This window comes from Megalobrama amblycephala, linkage group LG16 (assembly GCF_018812025.1).
Source record: "Megalobrama amblycephala isolate DHTTF-2021 linkage group LG16, ASM1881202v1, whole genome shotgun sequence".
In the NCBI taxonomy this organism is placed as follows: Eukaryota; Metazoa; Chordata; class Actinopteri; order Cypriniformes; family Xenocyprididae; genus Megalobrama; species Megalobrama amblycephala.
The window spans coordinates 30,969,298-30,995,442 of NC_063059.1; the positions used below are offsets into that span (position 1 = coordinate 30,969,298).

The window sequence follows — 26,145 nt, forward strand, 5'->3', positions numbered from 1 at the left end:
TTTCTTAATTTGTTCACAGGGCAGCTATAGTAAGCCAAGGACAGTGAACTCCAGCCCTCCTGGGAGTGTTTGTATGGAGTCCAGTCTGAAAGGCCTGCAGCTGGAAGTGTCCGAGACTTGCACTCTGTGTCTGTCTCGTCTGTTCTCCGTTCTTAAACTGGACAAAGCAGAAATTGTCTCCCTACATTCCCCTCTAGAAAAGCCTCAAACATGCCCACCACTCTTTACGTTTAAACTCAGTCTTGAGGATGTAAACACATTCACACTCTCCAATGTTGCAGGTAGGAAGTAAAAGAAGCGCATAAAATACCAGTTGCACTCTTTCTCTTCAAAACTATTTTAATGCATGTTAGCTTGTTCCAGTATGTGAGTTTGTTTTTCTGTATTGCATTAAAGGGGCTGTTGCAGTGAGGGTGGACACAGTGGTGGCTGAAGGATCAGGGGAGAACTCAAGTGTGTCTGTCCAGGGTGTTTCTCTGGCTGTGGTGAAGGCCCTCACTGAGAGTATGGAGCCCTGCAGCCCAGCCGCCCAAACTCCCAACCCCATTCTGACCCTAACCACGTTCACGGTCTCATACCACATCAGCAAACGCAGCCTGAAGGTATTTTGGCATTTAAAATTTAAACCCAGAAAGAAGCAATGTTTTAGACTGCGCGTTATTCTACAACCATGTCATTTTTAATTTTGTGTTTTGTTATGGTGGCATTTTGGGTGATAACTTGTGGGGGGACAGCTATTTGTGTCAACACTGTAATTGTGACTTTAAGTCCAGGACTGCAGGTTCTGTGTGCGCTTTGCACATTTTGCGTGCTTGATATTAAAGGGGTAGTTCATCCAAAAATGACAGAATTTTCATTTTTGGGTGAACTGTCCCTTTAATTGCATTATATAAGTCATTTGGACTAAGCTGCAGCATATAATAAATGAAAAATAAAGTTACTTTTATTCTATAAAATACAGTATTTGTTTAAAACATCCAGCAACCTGTCCCTCATATGAGATCACAGCAATTAGCAATCAACCATGATCCAGTCAAATTTTTTTTCTCATTCACTTAGCCGTTTCACTCAGATATACGTCACAATAAGGAAGGAAACATTGTAATTTCTGTTTCATGCTGACGTTAACCACAGCTTGATGCTTGATTTCATTTCCTCCCATTTTTATATGATCAGGTGCAGAGTGAAAATGCTTTAACAGTGCAGTGGACTCCATCGGATCACATGTTTCTGTATCAGCACATCACAGAGAGCCAAAGCTATTGGAAGGCTCTTTCTGCATCACTAAGGCTACGACAAAAGGATGAAACCGAGTCTGCAGCCTCTTCCTCTGGCATATTAGTGTGTGTAGAGCTGGCAAGCACTCGGCTTACCGCCCATGTGGCCGAGAAGAACTTCATCATCCTCAGTGCAGAAGCACTTTCGCTTTCCAAACGGTCTGGAGAAATGCTTATGAAGACTCCTCACCTGGTGTTCAACTTTGATGGCAATGATATCTTCTCCTTTTCTGGTGCAGAAGTGCAGATGCTAGATGATCTCGAGGAGATGCAAGAGCACAGATCTCAATTCCCTTTCCTCCAAACATCTCGCAATCGCACCTGGCTTTTCACTGCGCCCAACCTTACCATTGAGTTCCCTTATCAGTACAACTTCTCAGACACTTTCGACAAGGCCATCAGTGTGCAGAAGTGGCTGAAGACACTACACAGAAGTGCCGCCCTGCCGGCAGAGCCTTGTTGCCTGCCACCGGACCTGGTGATCCGCATAAATCAGTTCTCCTTCGTGTTCCTGGACGACGTCTTTGAGATCAAACTGCGTGACAATTACGAGCTAATGAAGGACGAAAGCAAGGAAAGCGCCAAACGCCTGCAGCTGCTAGACAAGAAAGTGGCTGACCTACGCAAACAGCACGGCGAGCTCCTGCCGGCCCGTAAGATTGAGGAGCTCTACACCTCCCTTGAGCGCAAGCACATTGAGATCTATATTCAGCGATCCAAGAGGTTGTACTCCAACACACCCATGCGCAAGTCCATGCTCACCTGGACGGTGTCGGAGTTCGAGCTGGTGGCACTTGCGGATCAGTCATTGCACGGACCTGAGCAGATCCGAGAGCAGCTGAGGGACATTGATGGCATCAGCCCCTTCCCTAGAGATGGCCTTCAGCTGGTGGTCCAGTGGTGCCGTGCTTTCAAATTCAAGCTTAATGCATTTCTGGGTAAGTGAAGTGTGCTTCAATACAGGAGTGTCCAATCCTGCTCCTGGATGTCCTGCAGAGTTTAGCTCCACATTGCCATGGCACAACTTTACCGTAGCTCAAACAGTAGAGCATGGCGCCAGCAAAGATTAAGTAATGAGTTCAATATCCAGGGAATGCGTGAATTAATAAAATGTTTACATTAAATGCAATGTAAGTCACTTTGGATAAAAGTGTCTACCAAATGCATAAATTGAAATGTACCTCAAAGTTTCTAGCAATCCGGAAGTCCTGGATTAGCTGACTTAGGTGTGTTTAATTGGGGTTGGAGCTAAACTTTACTGGACAGTGGCACTTCAGAAGCAGAATTAAACACCCCGATGTTCATACATAATCCAATTAATGATGCTTGCTTTGCTAGTTTGCATATCTACTGTCAGTAATCTGACACATCTGTTCCAAACACAGTGAAATCCTGACCTAGACATTATTTTAAGTTGACAGATTTTGCTAATGTGAAGAATAGCTAATGCTACACTGGAAAATCTTAAAGAAATGCCAATTAATAAGTTATTTAAGTCAGTTCTGAAAACATGCTAACAATAAACTCTTGAAATCAATTGTGAGTTCTAATACAGAATTTACTTATCATGGTCCATGATGGCTAACATGCTCATTTTCTTCTGTGGTTCAGTGCGGATCCGGGACTACCCTCGATACCTGTTTGAGATCAGAGAGTGGGCCCTGTCGGGACGCCTTATGGGCACTGAGCAGGATGGGCAGCTGAGAGCAAAGCGCAAACAGGTTGTCCAGCTCGGCCAGCCATGGGGTGATGTGACCGTTTATAGAAATATGCCACCACTGAAGTTCTACTACGATGTCCATTGTGAGTCACAACACCCTCTTGATCATGTAAAGCCGAGTTCAGACTGCACGATTTTAGCCCCGATTTTGGCTTGCCGACAGGTTTTGAGAAATCGCTGACAAATGCCCGAAATCACAGGCAAATCGGTGCTCGTTCACGCGAGTGACAATCACGCAGTGTGAATGAGCAAAGACGTGATCTGAGAGAATCGAGTCGCCGACGCCCGTGAGATATTTGGCATGCTAAATATCTGGACCTGTCGGCGATTCAAAATCCTGCTGTGTGAAAAGTGTTCTGACTAAAAACTACATTGACGATGACCGACAGCCAATGAGAGAGCAAGATACAGAGCAGCGGGGAGTTCGGGGAGGAGTTATAGACCACAATATCAGCAAGCATGGCTTCGTACACATAAACATTACAATTCTATCAAACAGAACCAAAGCACAAACATTTGCTTGACCATCAACAGCAGCACATTGAAAAGTTATGTATTTACCTCCAACTCTCGTTGCAGAACACACAATCCTTGTTCTTCGCGTCTCCCCAAACATTTCCTCCTCCATATTCTTTTCTTTTTGTTGTTTTCGCTGCAAATCAGCGCACAGGCCATTTGTATTTCAAGCTTCTTGCGGGCTACTATTTTAAATAATAATCCCACCGTGTGTCTCAATCAGCTCCCTAGTCAGTAATCAGGGCACTGATCAGGGTATCAGCCACGTTCACTTTCATTATATACTGATTCACGACCTAGGGAACTAGGGAGTTAGGTAGCTGATTGAGACGCAGGGCCAGTCTCACGTGAGAACTCTGGTCTTGAACACGTGATATCACGTTGTTTCCTTGTCATGTCTCGCGTGTGTTTGGTTGTGAAATGTAGTTTGCGTGCCAGACAGAGTTGTCTGCAATTCTTCCTATTGTAAACCTTCTGTCGCTGATCCATCGTGCAGTGTGAACACAGCAGCGACTGAATGCTGGCCAAGATAGTCATGCAGTGTGAAAAGAACAGTGACCCGACTACTTTGAAAATTGTGCAGTCTGAACTCGGCTTAAGTCTGTAACGTGATGGCACAACAATATGAATCAACTGGTCTATTTCTTCGTACAGCAAATATTTCCCTCTACACCATTGTGTGGGGGCCATGCTGGGATCCAGCTTGGACGCTGATTGGCCAGGCTGTTGATTTACTGACCAAACCTTCAGCTGACCCGTCCCCTCTACTGACCTGGTGGGATAAAAGTAGACTTCTTCTTCATGGCCGCTGGGTAATGGACATCGAACAGGCCAACCTGCATCAGCTCGCTACTGAGGTACTAACACACATTCCCAGGCTCCTTGCTAAAAACCCCTCACACATGTAAGCATCTAGTGTTGACTAGAATGTTTAATTTGTGTAGGACCCTTACAACACTACAGAGAACCTGCACTGGGAGTGGAGCAAGCTGAACTTTGACTGGAATCCTGGGCAGTTTGTCTTCAAGGGTGACCTGGACGTCAACGTTAGAACAGCCTCCAAGTACACGACTATTAGTTGCATTGCATTAAAATGTGACTTACGTTTTACTTTGTGATGATTTAACTGTGTCTGGTCTGTTTCTATACAGGTATGATGATGTCTGCTTCCTGCATCTCCCGAGCCTATGTATGACCCTTGACCTCCAATGGCTATGCCACGGTAATCCACATGACCACCATGCCGTAATGCTCTGTGCTGCAGAGAACGTTGCGGATGTCACTTCAGTCCAGCCACATGACTCCTACAGGGCCTTCCGTTCTGAAAACCTCAACCTCTCCATCACCATGGACCTCGACCAGCACTGTGGCAAAAGTTAGAACTATAGACTTTTTTTCCAAATGCTGATAAAAGCTGGAATACACCACACAACCTTTAAAATCGGAACAGATTTTAGACACTAGACATTGTAAGACTTTGTAAATGGTTACAGAGAAAACTGCCATCATGCACTAAACACGCAAACAGACTTGTTCCAAACACAAACTTGCACAGAAACTATGTGTTCTAAAATCTACTCAAAATATCAAACATGTTTGATATCTATCGACTCGGAAGGAATCAAAGTTGAAATCTAAAAAATCTGAGTCTGAGCCCATCATAGACGATTTTCTGTGAAATCTATCAAATCCGACTGAGATCTGCAGACTGGCTCAGACTTCAGGCAACCAGCATTGACTTTTCCAGACTGAAGATTGGAGCAATAGTCGTGTAGTGTATTCCAGCCTTAAAGGTAATTTCAGCTTTGATTTAAAAGGCTCATATGTGTATTTTCTCCCAGAACCCTGTCAGCCCAGAATCCTCCTCTACAGCAGCACCCTGCGCTGGATGCAGAACTTCTGGGCCACCTGGACCAGCGTGTCCCGACCCATCTGCAGAGGCAAGCTCTTCCACAGCCTCAGACCCAGCCGCAGGAAGCTCGGACAGCACTACAAACAGATGTCCTACACGGCATCTTTCCCACAGCTACAGGTGAAACACCGGCTTCAGTCACACAATATTTTGTCTATCTGTATCTGTCTTATTATTCAAAGGATTTTCATCTTTTGTCATTTTGGAAAGATAGTTAAATGTGATTAAAAAATATATGAGTTAAACCTGTATTAATGTGCCTCCGCAGGTCCATTACTGGGCATCATTTGCTCAGCAGAGAGGCATTCAGGTGGAGTGCAGTAAAGGTCATGTCTTCACCAGAGGAGCACAGAGGCTCATCCCACAGGGTGAGAGAGCAAACAGCCTTCAGTCACTCTCTCTGTTTAACACGCTGTTGAAATGTTCTGCTGAAATGATTGATGCATGTTTTACAGCTGGCACTGTGATGAGGCGACTGATCTCAGAGTGGAACGTTACTCAGATGGTGAGCGAGCTCTCTCTGGTCACCGTGCACCTCATGGCCTCCACTTGGGATGAGACTGCCGACCACCAGATCAACGCCCAGGTGAAGAAGACCCACCTGCTCAGCCTGTCCTCGCTCAGCTACCAGAGACAGAGCAACCGCATAGAGGAGGTGATTCGCTTCTCATACATGATCATTTATCTACAGGAAATAATATTTCACCATGCATTATATTATAGTGTTGTCAAAAGAACTTAAAAAAATGTGACTATTTCCCCCTATCATTTTGAGTGCTGTTGCGCAGATTCTTAAACACCTGTAATGTTGTTTTTGGCGGCCTGTTTTAATTTTAGTTTTAGTCTAGTCTTTGTGTCAAGCGGTCATTTTAGTTTTTATTAGTTTTAGTCACGTTCATACTCTTTTTAGTCTAGTCAAGTTTCAGTCGACTAAAAGTCTGAGCATTTTAGTCTTATTTTAGTCAGAATTACCCATGACTATTTTCGTCTAGTTTTAGTCGACGAAAACTGATTACATTTAGTCTAATTTTAGTCAATGAAAATTGTATTTTAAGTCTCTTTTTAGTAATGCAATTCTATTTAACCCAGTCAATATAGTATAAGTACCTAGTAGTATAGATGAAACAAACATTTTATTTTAGCCAAACCCATTTTAAACAAGGTTATCTTATTATATTATTTTCATGCTGAAAAACTGCTGATTTTTTTGGTGATGCTCTCCTACATGTGAGCATCTGGTTCAAATTTTGTGGCATAAAGTATAGTTAAATAAAGTGTTATTCATTTTTTCACAGCTAGATGGCGCCCACAGACGGTAAACTCAGGTTTAAAAGGCACTTCTCAGCACTCGTTAGGAGTTTTTCAAAATGGTTAGATGCATTAAAAAGCCGAGTTTCTAAGCTTTAAGGTGATACCTATTTTGTGTTATACTATAACGTCGCCTGCGTCTGCGCAGTGTGACCTGATGCAGCTCCTGAAGTGACACAGGGAACAGAAATACTGCAAAATAATAATAATAATAACGCAACTAAACGAGACGTAATAACGTTATAACATTTCGTCTCATCTCGTTTTGGTCAACGAAAATTAAGAGACATTTTAGCTTAGTTTTTATTTTGTAAACCACATTTAGTCTCGTTTTTATTCGTCAACAATATTGCATTATACGTTTAATTATAGTCATCGTCACATGACTGGCATTTACGCTGCGTCTCGTCTCGTTTTCGTCACGTGATAAAGGTTCGTTGACGACGATATTTAGTCATAATTTTCATTGACAAAAGCAACACTAAACACCTGTGATTGGCCATTGTGTTCACGGGCTCAACAGATATGTCTGTGATTGGCTACAAAATGCTTCAAAAACATGTTGTAATTGGACATCTGTACACAGGGACATTTGTGTAATTAGACATCTTGTCAAAAGCACCGACTTGGTACCGAAGTTGGTACTTTTGACAACACTATTATATTACATTACATATCACTCAAAGGTTTTCCCAGATGATATTTGTTGTAAAATATGTCCCTAATGTGTTTAAGCCTTTATTCACTGATATCAATCCATATCACTGCTTAAATTGTCTCAGGAGGTGAACTCAAAAGACGAGAGCAATGCTTCCTACACGCACAAGTTATGTTTAGTGGACCTCCGGGCCTCTTGGACCACCACCAACAGGAACATTGCCTTTGGGTTGTATGACGGTTATAAGAAAGCAGCCGTGCTGAAGAGGAACCTCTCCACAGAGGCTCTGAAGGGTCTGCGAATCGACACCCAGGTGCAGATGAAAAAGCTGAAGCGCTCCATGTCCAGCTACTCCTCAAACACGGCTCCCGCTACACCAGTCATCACCGCAACCACCCGCCCAGAGAAAAGTCAGAATGAAGGTAGTCTCTTCTTTTGACCGTTGGCCCAAAAATCTGGTGCATATTGTAGTTCATTTGTGAGGTTTTATTATTTAAATATGTTTTGAATTTGAAACTGGCAAGTCTTCAGTCTACCTAGGCTTCCTTTAACCCAGTTGATCTGTTTCTGTGATCCTTTTTTAGGAACATCCATGCTGCAGAAGCTTATCGAGGAGACTGATAAGTTTGTGGTCTTCTCCGAAGAGGACGCAGGAGTGAGCGACCAGCTCTGTGGTATTGCCGCGTGCCAAACTGATGATGTTTACAACCGCAACTGGTTCATAGAGCTCGTCAACTGTCAGGTACGAATTCTAAGAGCAGTAACCCATTGTTCAAGATACTGTTTTAGCAAATCTAAATGTCTTCCCATGTGCACGGTGTTTAGATGATGCTGCGAGGCACGGAGACTGCCGGCTGTGTGCTGGTATCTGCCGCCAAGGCACAACTACTGCAGTGTGAACACCATCCCGCTTGGTACAGCGACACACTCAAGCAGAAGACCACCTGGACGTGCCTGCTAGATGGTATGCAGTATTTTGCCACCATGGAGCAAAACCCCTCTGAACAAGAAGACTGGCAGCTGTGGCTGGAGGTGAGTTTAGAAGTCCAGATATCACTTTAATACAATTAATGACTGAAAAAGCATTGCATTACAGCAGCCAAATCCTATTTTGTGGACCTACAGGTGAAGAACATTGAGGAGCACAGGCAGAGGAACCTGGACTCAGTGCTGGAGTTGATGGAGAGTGGCCAGGCTGTTGGAGGCATGGTCAGCACCACCACAGGTACGCCATTTTAAAGTGCTCATATTATGCGTATATTAAGTTCAAAATATTATTTTTGGGGTCTGCACACATCAAAACACTATTCTTTCTCATACTGTAAATTGCTGCGCCACCTCTTTTCACTCTCTGCCTGAAATGCTCTGTTTTAGTTCTGTTCTCTTTAATGCCTGCCTTTCTGATAAATCCAGTCTGCTCTGATTGGTCAGCTGTCCCCAGTCTGTCAAAGGGGCAGGGGGGATCCGCATGATTCGTGGGTTCACAGAGATCATCGCCCCCCAGCGGCGAACCATTGAAATTTCGAAACGTTTCAAAACAGTTATGAAGTAACAAAGCCTCGTTTACTGAAATCACGTGATTTTGGCAGTTTGATGCACGCTCCGAACCACTCAGGGCCGGATTGGGACTCATTTTCAGCCCTGGAGTTTCATGCCTTAGACCGGCCCACTTTAATTCACGACTGACTATATTACAATAATGTAATTAAAACCTCAGTATATAAGTCTGCAATAGTGCACTGTTCTCTACAGCCTTGTAAATAATTATGTGTTTTTCAAAAATATCTTCAAATACCCATGATAGTACAAATGATAGTACAAAAAATGCTAAAATTTGATATAAAGTTATTTTTATAGTTATAATAATGATTTTATAATGTGCGCCATTGATTAATTCTCTAGCCATCTAGTGGCTGTAGTTAAAAATTCATGTTATTTTAATTTTAATTTAATTAAGTGTTTGCTTTCCAGTAGATGGCAGTAATCGTCCACTAAACCCAGGCACATTTTTCATGTCTATCACTATGAATGAAATTTAGAAATGTAGATCTTTATTAAAGTGGATTTAACATACAATTTTGCTATTTTATATAAATGTATATACTTAAATTATTACAAATTGAGGCAAATAAATAACACAAAATACCATAAATCCTACAAAATTGCACAACTTTACAGTAAAATATTAAAGTAGGCTATTACGTTTGTTTAAAAAAAAAGTTACCTTACAAAATCACATTTTACTGTCTGGTTATGTAAGCTAGTTGGACAGAAAAATGAATATTGTTGGCCAATGTGTAATAGCATAGCAAGCAACATAACATAAGTGATAGGCCCTATATTTTATTATTTGCCTACTATTATTACGATATGAGTAAGCTGCATACATGCCTTTATCTTTTGCATGTTTTCCCCTCTTTTTTTTATTTATTTACGTTACTTAAATCGGCCTCCGGTGGCTTAGACCTTTTGCCTTACCATAATTTAGAGCTGATTTAGAACTTGTCCCGCTGTCCCTACAGACGTCACCTCATCCCTTCTTCTCGTATACTTTTGAGTGAGTTGTCTTCTCCGGGCGCACACTCCGAGTCCCTCCCGACCAGGTTAACTTACCCACCGAGTGACATGATATCATTGACGTTGCGTGCAAATGAGCGGTAAAAACCCGATCGCGCATTCGTTTGTTTGTTTTTTCTTGCGAGGGTGTCCTGTGCCGCCCTGGGCCGTCCATGCCTAAATCCGTCACTGAATGGTTTTAAGGAAGAAGTTAGGCTACTCAGCTTAGTACATTTGGCCGCGTCCACAGTTTCTAGAGCATCCATATTTCAACCAAAGTCCCTTTAAGACAAGTCATTTCACTCGGTGCCCATCTTTGAAACGCCTCTCGGGCATCCTGGGCATCATGCAACCTCTTTGAATGGGGAAACATGAAATTCTCCAAAACTGTTCGCCAACCTTACGATTAAATTTCATATTTGAAATCACCAATAAAATCTAACAACAACCGGCTCATAAATTTAGTTTCTAAACGCTCGAATCATGACAAAAAAAATGTATTTTTCAGGCTGGATCAAGCTAATGCGCATGCGCAGACCTAAATGCGCGTCTCTTCGGGGGCTCGCGTCTGACTGTTTATATAGAAACCGGTGATTCTAACGGCCGCTGAAGTGACTGATTCTAACGGCCGCTGAAGTGACGCGATGACTTTACCAGTCAGCGATTGGCTCTTATTTAGAAGGTGGGACTTATTCCGCCATATTGCGCGTTACACTTTCTCCCATTCAAAACAATACGAGTGACACGTCTTGTCTTTGTTTCAACCCAGTGCCATGACAACACCGGCCCTCGCGGCCAAATAAACTGACCGGCCCACCGAGAATTCTCCCGGTGCTCCCGATTAGCGAATCCGGGCCTGTAACCACTGATTCGAAACAAAAGATTCGTAAAGGTTTCAAAGCTTTATAAAGCAGTGTTTCGAAATCGCCCATTTCTAGCGATCACTATGTGCCCTCGATGTGTACTTCTGCCGAGCCTGTATTGAGACGAGCTCCACAGCAGACTTCTACCTGACTGTCATAGTGGCATTACGTAACAAAAGTGTGGACTTGGAGGAAGACAGTGAGAGCTTCGGATTCCATTTGGGTCAGGACCATTGAGAGTTATGCTTTCTCCCTTTTTTTTTTTTTTACCTACAAGTGGGCCGTCTCTCATCCTTGTGGTGGCATATTTTGCATGTCCAATCAGCAGCCACAGTCTAGTGTTTTTTAACTATTTCCTTAGACTGGAACCAGCCGTCTCAGGTGCAGGAGACCCAGCAGGTACAGCGTATCATCTCTCGCTGTAGTTGTCGCATGTACTACATCGGGTACAGCCACGACATTGACCCTGAACTGGCCACCACCATCAAACCACCAGAGATCCGTGACCACCATGAGAAGGAAGACCTTTTAAAGAAACAGGCTGGTATGTGACCTCTAACCAAACAAGAACTGACTCAAGATTCTGTAAGTTGTTCAGTCAGAGCTATATTATTGTTTTCTTCCGGTCATATCAGGTGCAGTTGACACCTTCACCCTCATCCACAATGACTTGGAGATTTCCACCAATCCAGTGCAGTACTCCATGATCCTGGACATTGTCAATAACCTGCTGCTCCATGTGGAACCCAGACGCAAGGTTTGAACTGGCTGTAATTGTCTGGAAACCAATTTTGGAATGAAATTGTCTTTTTCGCTGATTTGCCACATCTTTTGCTTTATATAGGAGCACAGTGAGAGGAAGCAGCGTGTGCGTTTCCAGCTGGAGATCTCCAGCAATCCTGAGGAACAGCGTAGCAGTATCTTGCACCTTCAGGAAGCAGTACGTCAGCATTTGGCTCAGATCCGGTGCCTGGAGAAACAGATCTACTCCAACATGAGGGTTAGTGCACATCTGCATTCTAGTGTGTTCAGTTCACAACAACTATGAGCCATCTGAGATCATGTTCTCCAAACTACTCGTGCGTAATGACCTTTGATCTGACTCCATACAGTCCCAATCAGAGGAGTTCAGAGGAGACGAGCTGTCAGACATCAACCTGCGGCTGCAGAATCAGCTTAACCAAGAAAAGACGGACATGCAGATGAAGAGTGAGGAGCTCAACATCCTCATCCGGTTGGTCACCATCACAATTCTTGCAGTTGATCATTCATTAGCAATATAAGATTAAAATGTTTAGATATATCAAAGTTCTTTGCTCCCTCTCAGGTGTTTTAAGGACTTCCAACTGCAAAGGGCAAACAAACTGGAGCTGCGGAAACCCCCAGAAGACGTTAGCGTTGTACGTCGTACTGAGATCTACTTCGCTCAGGCCCGATGGTGTCTCACGGAAGAAGATGGACAGTTGGGGATAGCTGAGCTTGAACTGCAGAGGTTCATGTACAGCAAGGTAAGTCTGCAAGGACAATTTAGAGGTTTTGGTTGAAGTTGCTGAATGTTCTTTGCTAATCATTGGTAAAATGTTAGTTATTATGTATGTGACTGTGCATAATTGGCTACAGATCTCTTAAAGGGATGTTCTCTTCCACAGTTGAACAAGTCTGATGACACAGCAGAGCATCTCCTGGAATTGGGCTGGTTCACAATGAACAACCTGCTTCCCAATGCTGTGTACAAGGTACAGCTGCTTAATGATTCCCACTGGATGTCCAAGAGGACGTAGATGAAATATGAGAATAATGATCTCTAACTTCTGCAAATGTTTCTGTGTTTTTGACACGTTTAAATACTGTCTGAACTGAAGCCTGCATATGGGACTGGTTTAGTGCACATTTTTATTTGGTGCCATTTTTTAGAGAGGAAGCAGGACGGCCTACTAATTGTCCAACAGCTAATTAGTTGATTAGTTACAGGTCAACTAGACAATTAGTTATCATTTTAGCTGTAATATATTTAAGGTAACATGGTATCAGTATTCTAGTTTAACAGCTATTAGACTTGACCGTCCTGTTCCCTGACTGTCACCTAATTTATTACAACAACCAACTAGTCAATTAATTAGATGTCAACTAGTCAATTAGTTAAAGACTATTGAACATTTTAACTGTAATATTTAAGGTAATATGATAGCAATATTCTATTTTGACAACTAGTAGACTTGTCAACTGTCCTGTCCCCTGACTGTCACCTAGTTTAATTGTCCAACTAGTCAGTTAGATGTCAACTAGACGATTAGTTAAAGATTATTTAACATTTAAGGTGATATATTAATGATGTTCTAGTTTGACAACTAGTAGACCTGTTGACTATCATGTCCCCTGACTGTCACCTAGTTTATTAGTTGTCCAACAACTAACTAGTCAATTAGTTAAAGATTAGTTAACATTTTAACTTAAACGGTTAGTTCACCCAGAAATTAAAATTATGTAATTTATTATTCACCCTCATGTCATTCTACACCCGTAAGACCTTCGTTCATCTTCAGAACACAAATTAAGATCTTTTTGATGAAATCCGATGGCTCAGTGAGGCCTCTATTGCCAGCAATATCACCGAACTTCTCAAGATCCAGAAAGGTACTCAAAACATATTTAAAACAGTTCATGTGACTACAGTGTTTCTGCCTTGATATTATAAAGCGACGAGAATACTTTTATATAAAACAAAATAACGACTTTTCACCAATATCTAGTGATGGATGATTTCAAAACACTGCTTCAAAGCTTTACGAATCTTTTGTTTCGAATCAGTTGTTCGGACCCCCGAAGTCACGTGATTTCAGCAGTTTGATACGCGATCCGAATCACTGATTCAAAACAAAAGATTCGTAAAGCTTCGAAGCAGTGTTTTGAAATCGGCCATCACTATATATTGTTAAAAAGTTATTTTGTTTTTGTGATGTACAAAAAGTGTTATAAGCTTTATAATATTAAGATAGAACCACTGAACTCACATGAACTGTTTTAAATATGTTTTGAGTTCCTTTATGGACCTTGAGAGTTTCAATGGCTTTGCTCTCAATAGAGGCCTCACTGAGCCATCGGATTTCATCAAAAATATCTTAATTTGTGTTCTGAAGATGAATGAAGGCCTTACGGGTGTGGAACGACATGAGGGTGAGTAATAAATGATATTATTTTCATTTTTGGGTGAACTAACCCTTTAATTTCATGACAATTATTGTTGATGAGATCAGTGTTCCTGGTATTATAATCCACTATAATAGCACCTGTACTGTACATCCCTAAGAAACATTTTGGATCAGCGTTTTGTAAACATGACTCTAAACCAGCCTAATTATACAGGGCTTCCAACTAGTCATTCAGTCAATCCACAACAAGTTCATTTTAGCATTGTACACATCTCTTCTATGTGTTAATCTTATAACTCTGCTTGGTTTCTCTTGTGCAGCATGTAAGGGTATGTATGGAGTGGGTAAAATCCTATGTTTGTTAGTCCGACACCTTCATCCTCATCCAGACATGCCTGCTCAGAGAGTTTTTATGTTCCTGCTTGGACAAAATTCACCTGCACTTTGTCTTTTGTCTCATTATTTTATATTTTTACATTCGTCCAGTCATTTTCGGTTGGGTTTGACCGGCAGGATATGTAACCATGTCCATTTTTCCTTTGTTTTATGGCATCTAAACAAATACAACTAATTCAGTCAAGTGGGTGTAATTGTGCTAATGTTCTGTGTTGTAGGTGGTTCTGCGTCCTCAGAGCCCCTGCCAATCAGGACGCCAGCTTGCCCTCCGCATCTTCAGTAAGGTCCGCCCCCCGGTTGGAGGGATTTCCGTGAAAGAGCACTTTGAGGTCACTACCATGAAATCCAGTGCTGTTTGCTTCACGATACTGGAGGATCTTAATCACACATATACCTGTTTCTTCTTTCTGAAAAATATTTTTTTATTTGTAGGTAAATGTGGTACCACTCACCATTCAGCTAATGTACCAGTTCTTCAAGAGGATGATGGGGTTTTTCTTCCCTGGAAGAAATGTGGAAGAAGAGGAGGTTGGGGATGAGGAAGACAAGTTCAGACTTGTTACTACAGGTTTGTGAACTTTTCTTTCTTGTCATGAGCATATGAGGTGACCATCCCACAACAACAGGGATATACAACTATTTTCAACTATATCACAAAAAAAAAAAAAAAATTATAATTCATTTGTAAATTACAAGAACTGGGAAAAAAGGGATCCTTTGGGAAAGCCGTATTTGGTCCATTTGAGTATCACTGGTTTCTGGTGAACTCATTTTATTTCCATTCCCGTTTTAACCGCTCTCTGCACTCGCTGTACTGACATCAATAGTTTGCCCCATGCTGATCAATATCAGTTTACATCGATTCTTTTTCTCCATTTCTCTTTTTTTCCACCCTGTATTCCTGTGAGGGTATTAGATTGCTGTCTGCTGATGTAATGCCCATCCTTGGCTATTAAAAGCTCATCGTTCCTTTGACATTGAAGTGTTTTGTGTCTGGTATTGCTTCAGGGTGACTTTCGTGCACGTTGTGGAGTGTCTCAAGCGGCCGTTTACACAGAACGTGTTTTTCCATTACTCTGTGCTACTTTTCCATTGTTTTTCAATGTAAACGCAAGCTAGACAGACCCATTTGACCGTTGCACTCGCGCATGACATGGATTTCTAAAAGTGCAGAGCTCAACTTAAAAGAAGATTTAAGTCTCTAGACCTTGCGTTTTTTCGTTCCACTGACCTGCGTCCTGTGTTTTTGATTTCTTGATTCACAGGTGTCGTGAAACCCAGGCAGCTCTCTGAAGACTCCATAGGAGGGCTTGGACCTGGGAAAGGGGTCACGCAAGGGTTAAATCGAACCGCTGGAGTCAGGAGGTCTTTTCGCAAACCACCTGAGGTATTTTTATTTTAATGAGATGACAGTTAAAACATCTACTTATGATAGATATTTAAGTTATCTAATCTCTCCCCCATTCAGCATCCTGTTGATGACATTGATAAGATGAAAGAGAGAGCAGCCATGAATAATTCTTTCATCTACATCAAGATTCCTCAGGTTCCCCTTTGCGTCAGTTACAAGGTTGGTCCTGGCAGTTATGTTTTTAAAATACTTCTCTTAAAGGGTTAGTTCACCCAAAAATGAAAATAATGTAATTTATTATTCACCCTCATGCCGTTCCACACCCAAAAGACCTTTGTTAATCTTCAGAACACAAATTAATAGGGGTGTGACGAGACCAGTATCTCACGAGACGAGACGAGACTCGAGATTGAGTTCACGAGACGAGACAAGATGGCGAAATACATGACTAGAAAAAATATTCTGCAGGTGTATTTGAAATGTTTTAACTAATCATTTTGTAATGAATGTCATTTCAGTTCTACTTTCTGAGACTGAATTATCATATGCAGTAAAAGACAACAATACTCAAGTAATGTAAAAGGTTTTGCCACTAACTCAACTGACTGACTTCCCTCCTGTGTGATTTCAGTCTCTTCAGACCTTACTGTACATGAATTATGAGCTTCTACAGCTTTTGACCTCCTAACTGAACTCCTTTCCTCAAACTGATCACAGAAATAAAAACAGTATAAATAAAAATGGTAACACTTTACAATAAGGTCTCATTTATTAACATTAAATGTATTAACCAACATCAACTAACAACAAGCAATATATTTGCTACAGTATTTATTAATCTTTGTTAGTTGATAAAAATAGTCATTCATTGTTAGTTCATGATAGTTCACAGTGCATTAACTAATGTTAACAAATGAAACCTTATTGTTTGTACTAGTAAATAAGAAGAAGAGAAAACTGTTATTCATTTTTATGGTAACACTTTACAATAAGTGCAACCATAATCGCACTCTCTCAATATTCAAAGATCAAATAAGACCAAATTTTTCTTTGATACAGAGCTGAGAGATGGTTACAACTACACTGCCCAGCCTAAAATAGCTTTCATATTGAGAGATATCTGTATTCATCAGTGAGCCGCTTTCAAAATGCGGGGTATTGAAATCACGTTTGAATGCGCGCGCGCGTTTACTTTCACTTTTAAACGGTCGCGCGTACTCTGTAAATATGGAGCGGCGGCGACCGTTATCCAACTGAATTAAATGTTTTTTTTTTATTTAAATACAAAGCAAAACGACAGTGGAGGCATAATGTAAACGTAGCGGTGGCATATTCTTTCCTAATCATCCTAACACTCTGTCATGGCAACATCACGAGACTACTTTTCGCCTCGACGAGAAATCTCGTCACAGTTTAGTCTCGCGAGATCTCGTGCCACGAGATCTCGTCACACCCCTACAAATTAAGATATTTTAGTTGTAATCCGAAGGCTCAGTGAGGCCTGCATAGACAGCAATGACATTTCCTCTCTCAAGATCCATTAATGTACTAAAAACATATTTAAATCAGTTCATGTGAGTACAGTGGTTCAATATTAATATTTTAAAGCAACGAGAATATTTTTGGTGTGCCAAAAAAAAACAAAATAACGACTTATTTAGTGATGATTTCAAAATACTGCTTCAGGAAGCTTCGGAGCGTTATGAATCAGTGTATCGAATCATGATTCAGATCGCGTGTCAAACTGAAATCACGTGACTTTGGCGCTTCGAACAGCAGATTCGACACACTGATTCATTATGCTCCGATGCTTCCTGAAGCAGTGTTTTAAAATCGGCCATCACTATATAAGTCATTATTTTGTTTTTTTTTTGGCGCTCCAAATATATTCTCGTCGCTTTATAATATTAATATTGAACCACTGTACTCACATGAACTGATTTAAATATGTTTTTAGTACATTAATGGATCTTGAGAGAGGAAATGTCATTGCTCCCTATGGAGACCTCATTGAGCCATCGGATTTCAACTAAAATATCTTAATTTGTGTTCTGAAGATTAACGAAGGTCTTACGGGTGTGGAACGGCATGAGGGTGAGTAATAAATGACAGAATTTTCATTTTTGGGTGAACTAACCCTTTAAAGGTTAAGTTCACCCTAAAATGGACCTTATGTCATCATTAACTTCATGTTGTTCCAAACCCGCAAGACTTTCATTCGTCTTCGGAACACAAATAAAGATATTTTTAATGAAATCTGAGAGATTTCTGTCCCTCCATTGACAGTCAACGCAACTACTAATTTGACGCTTCAAAAATGTTCTTAAAGTGTTCGTAAAACTAATCCATATGAATTGAGCAAAGTACAAATTTTCTAAAGAGACATGATTGCTTTAATACCCGAAGCACTGGCTGAGATGAAGCTGTTCTTGGCGGTTATACGACCCCAGAACAGCCACTGACGGCCTGAAGCTCGCATCTCTGAAAACGTCTAAACAAATTGTAAAATAGGCACTATGATTAAAGATGAGTCCCATATTTCAGGTCTAAACAACTGCATTCTTGTCTAAAAAGCTCTTAAAACTACAGTGTAGTTTTTGTAAAAAATACGGCAGGTTTGTTGTCTGGCTATCACCAGACCAAGCTCAATTTAAAATTGAACATTGGTCTGGGGAGTCTTTATGTATTTTCTACTGCACAAGAGGCGTGATCAACGAGCATTATTCACGCAATTGGATAGTCCTTCAACCAATCAGATCAATGATCCGGGTGACGTACTTTGCAGAGCGACGCGAAAACTCCAGACAGGTTTAGTTTGTATTGGTTTGTAGCATTGATCAGCGGTTTGCAGAAGCAGAAATGGCATCGAGCGATTTTTGCAGGTTGTGCAAAAAAACATGAAAGTGAGTAATAAAAACCGTTTTGTGGCTCTTTAATGTGTCGTGACTTGTTGTAGCGCTCTTGAACCAATCATCTCTTCCTACTAGTCCATTTATAGCATCAAATAAACATGAATGAACATGAGAAGGAATGTTGTTTCAAACGCGGAAAGACGTCAATATACACAATTTTTCAAGCTTAACTCCACTGAGGTTAATCTTCTAACTCCTGACTGCTTTGTCGGACAAAATGGCGGATTCTGTGTTCTGATTGGTTAGATCGCTTGTCAATCAAAGGTTGTGCGAGAGACGGGTAGACATCATCGTGTTATACCCGCCAATAGCGAGCAAGGTGGATAAGCCAGTCTGTGATTGGTTCCGGCAAAAGTGTAACAGAAGCAGTAGAAATGAATGTATGGGTTTCCAGACTGTGTTGCCGGGCGAAATCAAATCGCCGGCAGATCAGACTGGGTTTACCCAGTCTAGCAGATTTGCTCGTCCGCCATGACAGTCGCTTCAAGTGGAGTGATACGAACGTTGAAAAGGTGCTAGAATAGAGAGAATAATATCACTAGAATAGCTCTCAGCTAATAAGATTCGAGAACCAGAAAGAACTGTTGTATATATATATATATATATATATATATATATATATATATATATATATATATATATATATATATATATATATATATATATATATATATATATATATAGTGTGTGTATAAAATCATTGTAATATTTATTGTTTTACTTCTCCAGCAGAACCATTGCAAATATCTATTGTTAAACAGATAGTTCACCCAAAAATGAAAATGTGATGTTTATCTGCTTACCCCCAGGGCATCCAAGATGTAGGTGACTTTGTTTCTGTTTTAACTCCAACTTTAACTATAATACATGTCAATGGGAACTCCATCTATAAGAGTAAAAAAAAACATGCACAGACAAATCCAAATTAAACCCTGCGGCTCGTGACGACACATTGATGTCGACACGAAACTATCAGTTTGTGCGAGAAACCGAACAGTATTTATATCATTTTTTACCTCTAATACACCACTATGTCCAACTGCCTTGCGTATCCGGTTGGTGAGGTCAGAATGCACTCATAGACATATACACGCGAGAGATCACTTCCGTCATCAGAGCACGTTCAGACCTCACCAACCGGATTTTGGGTGAACTATCCCTTTAATATTCAATTTATCACATTCCCTAGCATGTCTATGTGTTTCTCTTGTGGTGTATCTGTAGGGAGAGAAGAGCAGTGTAGACTGGAAGGATCTGAACCTGGTTCTGCCCTGTTTGGAGTATCATAACAACACCTGGACCTGGCTGGACTTCGCAATGGCTGTGAAGAGAGACAGTCGTAAGGCTCTGGTCGCACAGGTAATCGCTCTCAGTCCCAAACTCAACTTTAACATTCATATGAGAGTGTAGTTGTAGTGTTCAAATTCCATCATACTTCTGTCCCAAAATAAATAGATGATAAAGGAGAAGCTACGGTTGAAACCAGCCTCAGGCTCCGAGTCTCGGGGGAAAGCGACAGATGGGAAAACAGACAGCAGCCTCCAGCAGCAGGTGGAGGACGAGAAGGCAAGACTTTTGATCGGCTTCAGCACCGCCGACAAGAGCTCCAGCAAAAAGAGCATCTTCAGTCGCCGCAAGTGAAACTCCCGGTCTCGAAGAATCACTGCTGTATCTCACCGAGTCCCCGTCAGTGGGAACTATGATAAACAAACCTAGTCATCTTCACCACTGGTGCCTTTAAACGTCCGCGCTGGGTGCGGACACGAAAACCAGCACCATGGTCAAGCCGTGACTGCAGGCAATGAGAAGATGAGATTGTCGTTCTACTGTCTAATACGAGTGCTGTACACCTAACATTGTTTTTATGTGCTCCTGTTGTGCCATGAATCATTTCAACATATTTAAATGAACTTCATACAGGATTAAACTTTCTTTTTCAAGTAAGATAAAATCCTCGCAGTGTCCCACAATTCAACGGTTTATCTTTCCGTTATCTCTATTTTGTGTTTCGAGCATTGTGACGCCTCTCCTGCTGGATCAGGAGATACTTGTGTATGTTGACGGAGCCACACGGAAGAGCAAGAAGAATCTGAAATTCACATATATTGGAAACTCGTATTATCCCACGATTAGTGAAGAAAACAAAAAATTTGAGCTCAACATTAAATTGTACTTGACATTAGTTTGTTGACCACTGTACTTACTACATAGTGCAATACAAAAGCAAATGGACTGAGGATCTTCTGCTCGCGGAGCAGTTGTTTTCGGATGTCATGGGAAGCATCTTGTTTTATGCCATTTTTGCAGCCTGTCTGATTAATGCTTTGTAATTTTAACACTATGGCACTTTTTACACAAAATATTTTCTGATATTTTTGTATCTGTGGTTGTCTTCTGTATCATTTCGATAATGTCTTCAGATGCTGCTGGTTTTTGCTTGTCAGCTTCAAAGGTGAAAGATGTTGTTTCAGCTTGAATGTTTAAAAATGAGCACTATATTTAGATTTTCTTTCCCTCACTGTGTCAGGCAATATTGTCTGGCAGTTGTCTTAGTATTGTTCTTTGTACAAATAATGGGAGGTATTAAATGTCACCAAGCATGTAAATTAAAAATTGTCAATAAAATAAAAGCAGGCCCCAATATGCTTTTCAAACGTGTTTTTTTTTTTAAAAACATTTGTTTCTGGATTGGTAGTAATTAGTTATTTAAAGCTTTGATATAAGTAATAATAAGGATGCATTAATTATAATGATTCTTTAAAACAATTAACAGTGTTTTAAAGAAATATATTTATCAATTTTAATTCCTTATACAGAAAAGCATAATATACTATAGTATAAGATTATATATAATTATTTTATCGTTCAAAAATACATTGATTCTCCACTGGACATCAGAAGCCACTTACTAGGGGGAAAAAGGTTACGTCCCTAAGCATGTGAGTTACGCAATCAATCGATTATGACGTTTCTGATGCATGAAGTCCATCGCTGTAACGAGATCAGTGTTTATATGTTAATATTAATGAGTGGGCGGCGCTTCATGTGTGTATCAAAGGTTTGGACGCCGACTAATGTGCTTGTTTAAACAGCGTTATTTTTGTGTGGAAAAGAAAAGAAGTTGATATTAATAACTGACATGGAGTTCACGTTTTATTGACGGACTTGTGTGGGAGAATATGTTTGTTTTTAAAGAAGACCTCAAGTGGTTTATTTATTGTTTATGAAATGTGATGGGCGGCGACGGGAGTAAAAATAAGGTAAGAGTGTTTACTACTCTAATTATCACACCTTCTATATAGTTTGTACAAAACCGCAGTGTGCACACAGTTACATCGGTCTGATTTAAATATTGATTGTGCTTTGCAGTTTCGTGCGACTAAAATAGAGGCTAAAACAGCAATTTCATGAGGCAAAATTCAGATTACATTGACACATGAGAGGTTCCAATTATTCTCATGTGTTATTCAATTAAATGTGTTTACTCAATCTTATTAGAGTGGTTTACAAGAGTAAATGATATATTAGTAATAAAGATACTCTTAAAATTAAAGGTTCTTTATTGGAATCGATAGTTCCATAAAGAACCTTTAGCATCCATGGAACCTTTCCTTGCACAGAAGGTTCTTTAGATTATTAAAACGTTCTTCACATTAAGGCAAAAATGGAACTGTTCACTGTTCTTTGGGAAAACCCAAAATGGTTCTTCTATGGCATAGCTGCTTTTTTTTTTTTTTTTATAATAAATCTATGTAGTATAATGTAGAAAATAATGAAAACATATAGCCTACTATAAACACTAATTTGAATATTGTCATACAGTTTGGCCCGGAAATGTATTTCACTTACAAAAGTATGAATTTCTTTGCATTCCATAATAAAATAGTGTTACTGACACTGTCTACAGAGAATAAGAGTTTATCACACCCACTGCGATTTTGAAATACCACTTGATTTTATATTTTGCTATGTAATGACAGTTTTTGGGGCCATTGCATTGGTTTGAATGCACACCAGTTTCTGATCTGTTATGCATTATCATAAGTGTATCATATTTTATACAGTAGTTTATCGTCCTTTTCGCTGCAGGCATCATCATCATCACTGGTGAAGAGGAGATCCTTGTCATGTCATCAGGGCTTCCTGTCTCTCTCGGCTCCGCTTGTTCATCACAGTCCATTTAGACGCAGGGCCCAGCACAGAGAATACCCCATCTCTGAGCAATCTCGGCCCTCAGACGCAAACCCTGAGGGGCCTCATCTAGAGTGGGCACTGCCGGGATTTATTTCCATTTTCCTGCCGGAATTCCCACACAGGTGTACTGGACACATGCATTTACAGGTAGTTCTTGGACACAAGTCATAAAATCCTTTAAAAATGTGACATAACTCAAAAATAGAAATTCATTATTTACACTCCTCTTGTTGTTCCAAACCCATATGACTATGTTTGTTCTGTGGAACACATAAAGAGGAATTTTGAAGAATGGAAGTCCACAGATGAAACAGTCATGCAGGTTTGGAATGACATAAGTGTGAGTAAATTATGATTATTTTAATTTTTGTGTGAACTTTTGCTTGTTTAGCATACTTTTAAAAATAGTTATTATTTGTTATTTGTACTGCCAAACATTTATGGTAAAATATTAATTGCATCTAACAAAATTTTGTGTGTGTGTATATGTATATACTTTTATGTTAGATGTGATTAATCGATTCGACAGCACTATAAAATATACTTTACTGTCATTTCTATTGAAACTTGTATGTCATGTATTTACATATGTTTGTAATGAACACATCTGTAACAATGAAGTTGTAATTTAGTACATATAAAATATATATTAACTTTACATCTAAGTAGGGGATAATGCCAAAATAAACTCTGACAAGGTGATCCGGACCCCGATGTCAGAATGTTGTGACTGACCAATCAGAATCAAGCATTTCAGAGCGTCATGTTATAATATCGAATAACACACTACAGTTAAAATTATAATCAAGTACTTTACATGTGCTTTTGTATGGTAGTGAACACATCAAAATAATTGTACTTCCTTAAAGCATAACAAAAAATGATCAAAACAAGATTTAAATTGTACTTTAAAGTAAAACTTTTAACTAAGTGTGTTTAGAAACAGTCATGAAAGTGTACCTTAAGTATACATAAGTGGCATTTTTTCATTAATATTATATTATAAGTACAGGTTTTTAAAAATATACTATTAAGATTTGAAGTACAGCACAAGTGCACTTCTTTTTCACACGGGTTTTTTGTCTTTTGTAACTAATCTGATTCTCTTCTCAGATTCTTGGTTTTATAGCGAAAGGTTCATTTGGTCCAATTCTGAAGGTGAAGGACCTGTCTAAAGATGAGACCTATGCTATTAAGGTGCTTTTTTATGCCTTGTTCTAAATTCTCTATCATTTTATTTTTTAAAATGTGATGTGTTTGGTAATTGGTACACTGCACCGCCTTCTCTTCAAAATATCTTCTGTCACTGTTGGTGAGGTTTTACCCAAAGCTGATGTTTTGAGACATGGAGTCCTCCAGCAGTCCAAAGAGGAGGTGATAATTCAAGTGAGTCACACTGCGCCGCCGCGCTCTGTTTCGGCTATGGCTCGTCTGATCTGGTTCTAACCGGGCCAGTGATACACGGACAACGCTGACTCCCGCTCAGTCAATGCCCTATAAGCATGCGCACATTTCATACTTCAATTGTTTTGTTCATTCCATTAGAGTTTACTCTCACTTCCTCTCAGCGCCTGCACTCATGTCCATCTCATTTTGTGTTGTCAACTGTTACATTGTAGCGACAAGTCAGGCATCCTTTCCTCCTCAGTCTCCGGGACTGTTGGCAGAGCCAGAGAAATCTCTTCATCAGTGAGTCACACCACAATCAAACTCACTCTCCTTCTCCTTTCCTATGTTTTAAAGCAGGCTTCAAACTGGGGTCCGGGAATCCTCAGGGAGCTGCAATGGAAAATTTAAGATAATAAAGATTACAAAAATTACTAAATGTATTTTAAAGCCTGCAGTTTTTACATTTTAATTCAAAATATCAACACTTACTAACACTTACTGAATCTGATTACTATTCCATTTTTCATTCTGCTTTCTAAAGACCATTCAGAAATCATGGCATTAATAGCATTCATGGCATTAAAGGTTCCAAAGAGGATGTTTTGTTTTATACATTTTTGCAATATTACTTGAAACTGTCTTTACTAACTGATAAAAGACTATTTATTAGGTGCACTGAAAGTAATAATATTAATATACATCATCTGTGCACGAGGTAGGGCCTTAAAAACATCAGCCAATCGTTTACGCGATCATCACGTAAACGATTGGCCCTCTGGCTTGTCAATCACTGCCATGACGTTCCTTTTGAGAGATGAGCGCGGCTGCGCTCTCCAGTAACTTTCCACACTCCACAGGCGCCGCATGCAATGTTTTTGTCAGGAGACAGGAGTAACAACTGCAGATTATGAGTTACCTGCGGTGAGTCCGACATAATGAATCCACTAACACAACACAGCGAATGCCGGTGGTAAACACTTGTGTTCCAATACTTGTGCACGAGTTTTGGGAGGCGTTCCCTTGAAATGAGCTGTGAAGGAGGGGGGTTGTTCTTACGCATGCGCTCATTTCAAAAACTCACTAACAGTCTTTGGTTTCTCAGTCGACGAAAAGATCCTCTTTAGCACCTTTAATAGCAATAATAATGCATCAATAGCATTAATCATTTTATTCTACTGAAAAAAATTAAAGGGGTTATATGTAAAATTCAGAAACCCTTGGTATTAGCGACACCAGTGGCTGTTAAGTGAACTGCAGCCAGCAACGTGCTCGCATGCATAGTGCACGTTACGTACAAGAGACTGAACGTGATTCAAGGCACCGATATACTCGTGACGAATTTCATTTTTGTTCTTCACTTAGAAGTAAAAAGAAGTTGGAATACATTTGCAGTGATATCCGTTTAGATGAATTTGTAAGCGCTGCACACTTTTATTTCAATAACAAAAAAAGCACAAAAAAAACATGACAGTGGTGAGAAAAGTTAAGAAATCATCTGATCTTGCACCAACTCTGCAGTTCACCGGCATCATGTCGACAGATGAGGTAACTGCAGTTATGACAGTCTGATTATAAAGTATATATATATATATATATGAGATAGACTATACAGATATGGCTGAGAATATAGTTTGAATTAATCCATTTATTTGCATGACACATTGACATTACAGTACAGAATATCTCTTTTGGCATTATCCTGAACACAAGCATTCGTTTCAGGTGTCATAGAGCGGAAGAGAGGCTCTCGGGAGCATGTATAAACATCACATCCTTTTGATTTCCCCAGCAAAAACATCCCGAGTTCAATCAGTTCACAGGTTTTCATCAGCTACCTAGAGGGAAGGACTCGTTTTTTAAGTTTTGTTACAAGCTGTTCACACGTTCGTCGACTGAGAAACCAAAGACTGTTAGTGAGTTTTTGAAATGAGCGCATGCGTAAGA

The 26,145-nt window shown here is 40.2% G+C and overlaps 2 protein-coding genes across 9 annotated transcripts in view; both read left to right on the forward strand.

Annotated features, from left to right (window-relative positions):
- Positions 1-21,259, forward strand: part of LOC125248385 (protein KIAA0100-like) — a 32,433-nt gene extending 11,174 nt beyond the window's left edge. For 3 of the 5 annotated variants that reach the window (XM_048160220.1, XM_048160219.1, XM_048160222.1), the window contains exons 15-41: positions 20-281; positions 397-602; positions 1,177-2,215; positions 2,889-3,080; positions 4,168-4,370; positions 4,458-4,576; positions 4,665-4,888; positions 5,355-5,545; positions 5,694-5,793; positions 5,881-6,080; positions 7,516-7,813; positions 7,976-8,133; positions 8,217-8,423; positions 8,517-8,616; positions 11,172-11,354; positions 11,446-11,567; positions 11,655-11,810; positions 11,923-12,044; positions 12,138-12,318; positions 12,460-12,546; positions 14,280-14,288; positions 14,574-14,684; positions 14,788-14,923; positions 15,621-15,742; positions 15,824-15,925; positions 19,843-19,977; positions 20,074-21,259. In XM_048160220.1, the coding sequence (XP_048016177.1) occupies positions 20-281; positions 397-602; positions 1,177-2,215; positions 2,889-3,080; positions 4,168-4,370; positions 4,458-4,576; positions 4,665-4,888; positions 5,355-5,545; positions 5,694-5,793; positions 5,881-6,080; positions 7,516-7,813; positions 7,976-8,133; positions 8,217-8,423; positions 8,517-8,616; positions 11,172-11,354; positions 11,446-11,567; positions 11,655-11,810; positions 11,923-12,044; positions 12,138-12,318; positions 12,460-12,546; positions 14,280-14,288; positions 14,574-14,684; positions 14,788-14,923; positions 15,621-15,742; positions 15,824-15,925; positions 19,843-19,977; positions 20,074-20,259 (5,151 nt within the window). In that variant the 3' untranslated portion in view covers positions 20,260-21,259. The remainder of the gene's footprint in view (positions 1-19; positions 282-396; positions 603-1,176; positions 2,216-2,888; positions 3,081-4,167; positions 4,371-4,457; positions 4,577-4,664; positions 4,889-5,354; positions 5,546-5,693; positions 5,794-5,880; positions 6,081-7,515; positions 7,814-7,975; positions 8,134-8,216; positions 8,424-8,516; positions 8,617-11,171; positions 11,355-11,445; positions 11,568-11,654; positions 11,811-11,922; positions 12,045-12,137; positions 12,319-12,459; positions 12,547-14,279; positions 14,289-14,573; positions 14,685-14,787; positions 14,924-15,620; positions 15,743-15,823; positions 15,926-19,842; positions 19,978-20,073) is intronic. The other 2 variants (XM_048160221.1, XM_048160223.1) reach the window with 1 other exon arrangement.
- Positions 21,260-21,519: 260 nt separating this feature from the next.
- rskra (ribosomal protein S6 kinase related a) overlaps positions 21,520-26,145 on the forward strand; it is a 12,460-nt gene continuing 7,834 nt past the window's right edge. Inside the window, exons 1-6 of one of the 4 annotated variants that reach the window (XM_048160253.1) lie at positions 21,520-21,878; positions 22,708-22,959; positions 23,090-23,152; positions 23,926-24,009; positions 24,130-24,198; positions 24,432-24,501. In XM_048160253.1, coding sequence (XP_048016210.1) covers positions 21,852-21,878; positions 22,708-22,959; positions 23,090-23,152; positions 23,926-24,009; positions 24,130-24,198; positions 24,432-24,501 — 565 coding nt within the window. In that variant the 5' untranslated portion in view covers positions 21,520-21,851. The remainder of the gene's footprint in view (positions 21,879-22,707; positions 22,960-23,089; positions 23,153-23,925; positions 24,010-24,129; positions 24,199-24,431; positions 24,502-26,145) is intronic. The other 3 variants (XM_048160254.1, XM_048160255.1, XM_048160256.1) reach the window with 3 other exon arrangements.